Here is an 805-nt window from a genome sequence, read left to right on the forward strand (position 1 = left end):
GCAAAAAACAACCAGATTATTGTTGCACATCGCATAGAAACATGAGGAAATGAATAAAAAATAAACTAAGACTTAACTCTTACACATAAAATGTAAGCATAAACCTACTACTACAATTATGGGGGACCCCAGTGGGAAAGCGGGGTTTTTAAGTGGGGGGAGGAGGAGAAAAGTGATTTTTCGAGGCACTACCGAACCTAATACAACTACCTACCCTACCCTGGGGGCCCTGTACCCCTACCTAGGCCTACCGGGGGGGGGGGCTCCGCCCCCCCCCCTGCGACCCCCCCTTAAGGCCACAGTAATTTTCAGGGCACCACCGAACCTGAGACACCCACCTAACCTAGCCTATGGGGCCCTGTACCCCTACCTAGGCCTACCGGGGGGGGGGGGGCTTTGCCCCCTCTGCGACCCCCCCTTCGTTATACTATCACCATTATAATATATTCTATAAATCAATGAAGCTTACCTTAAACTGTTGGTTGGTAAAGATGTGCTGCTGCTTTGAGGAAAACGTGAAGCCGTTGCGATGGTTCCCTGACATGCAACTTGAAGTAGGAAGTGGCAAGGTACCCGACGAAGTGTTTTTTCCTCCTACCATATTTCGGCACTAAATTCTTCACGTCCCGCCACTTCCTCTCCACAGTATTGGTATGAGCCTGTGTCTGGGGATCAACGAAGTGAAGGCTGTGGTTAACCGTCAAATGCTTAAAACCTTTCTCTGCCAGACAGTTATAAGCTTGCCAACAATCCGAAATTATAGTTGTGCCTGGCTCGATCCTCTCCTTAATCAGCGAGAGCAGAG

At 49.2% G+C, this 805-nt stretch overlaps 1 protein-coding gene across 1 annotated transcript in view; it reads right to left on the reverse strand.

Moving 5' to 3' along the window:
* Positions 1-470: 470 nt before the first annotated feature.
* Positions 471-805, reverse strand: part of LOC137654151 (uncharacterized) — a 978-nt gene continuing 643 nt past the window's right edge. Inside the window, exon 1 of the mRNA XM_068387791.1 lies at positions 471-805. This exon is cut by the window's right edge and continues 643 nt beyond it. Coding sequence (XP_068243892.1) covers positions 471-805 — 335 coding nt within the window.

This window comes from Palaemon carinicauda, chromosome 15 (assembly GCF_036898095.1).
Source record: "Palaemon carinicauda isolate YSFRI2023 chromosome 15, ASM3689809v2, whole genome shotgun sequence".
Classification (NCBI taxonomy): Eukaryota; Metazoa; Arthropoda; class Malacostraca; order Decapoda; family Palaemonidae; genus Palaemon; species Palaemon carinicauda.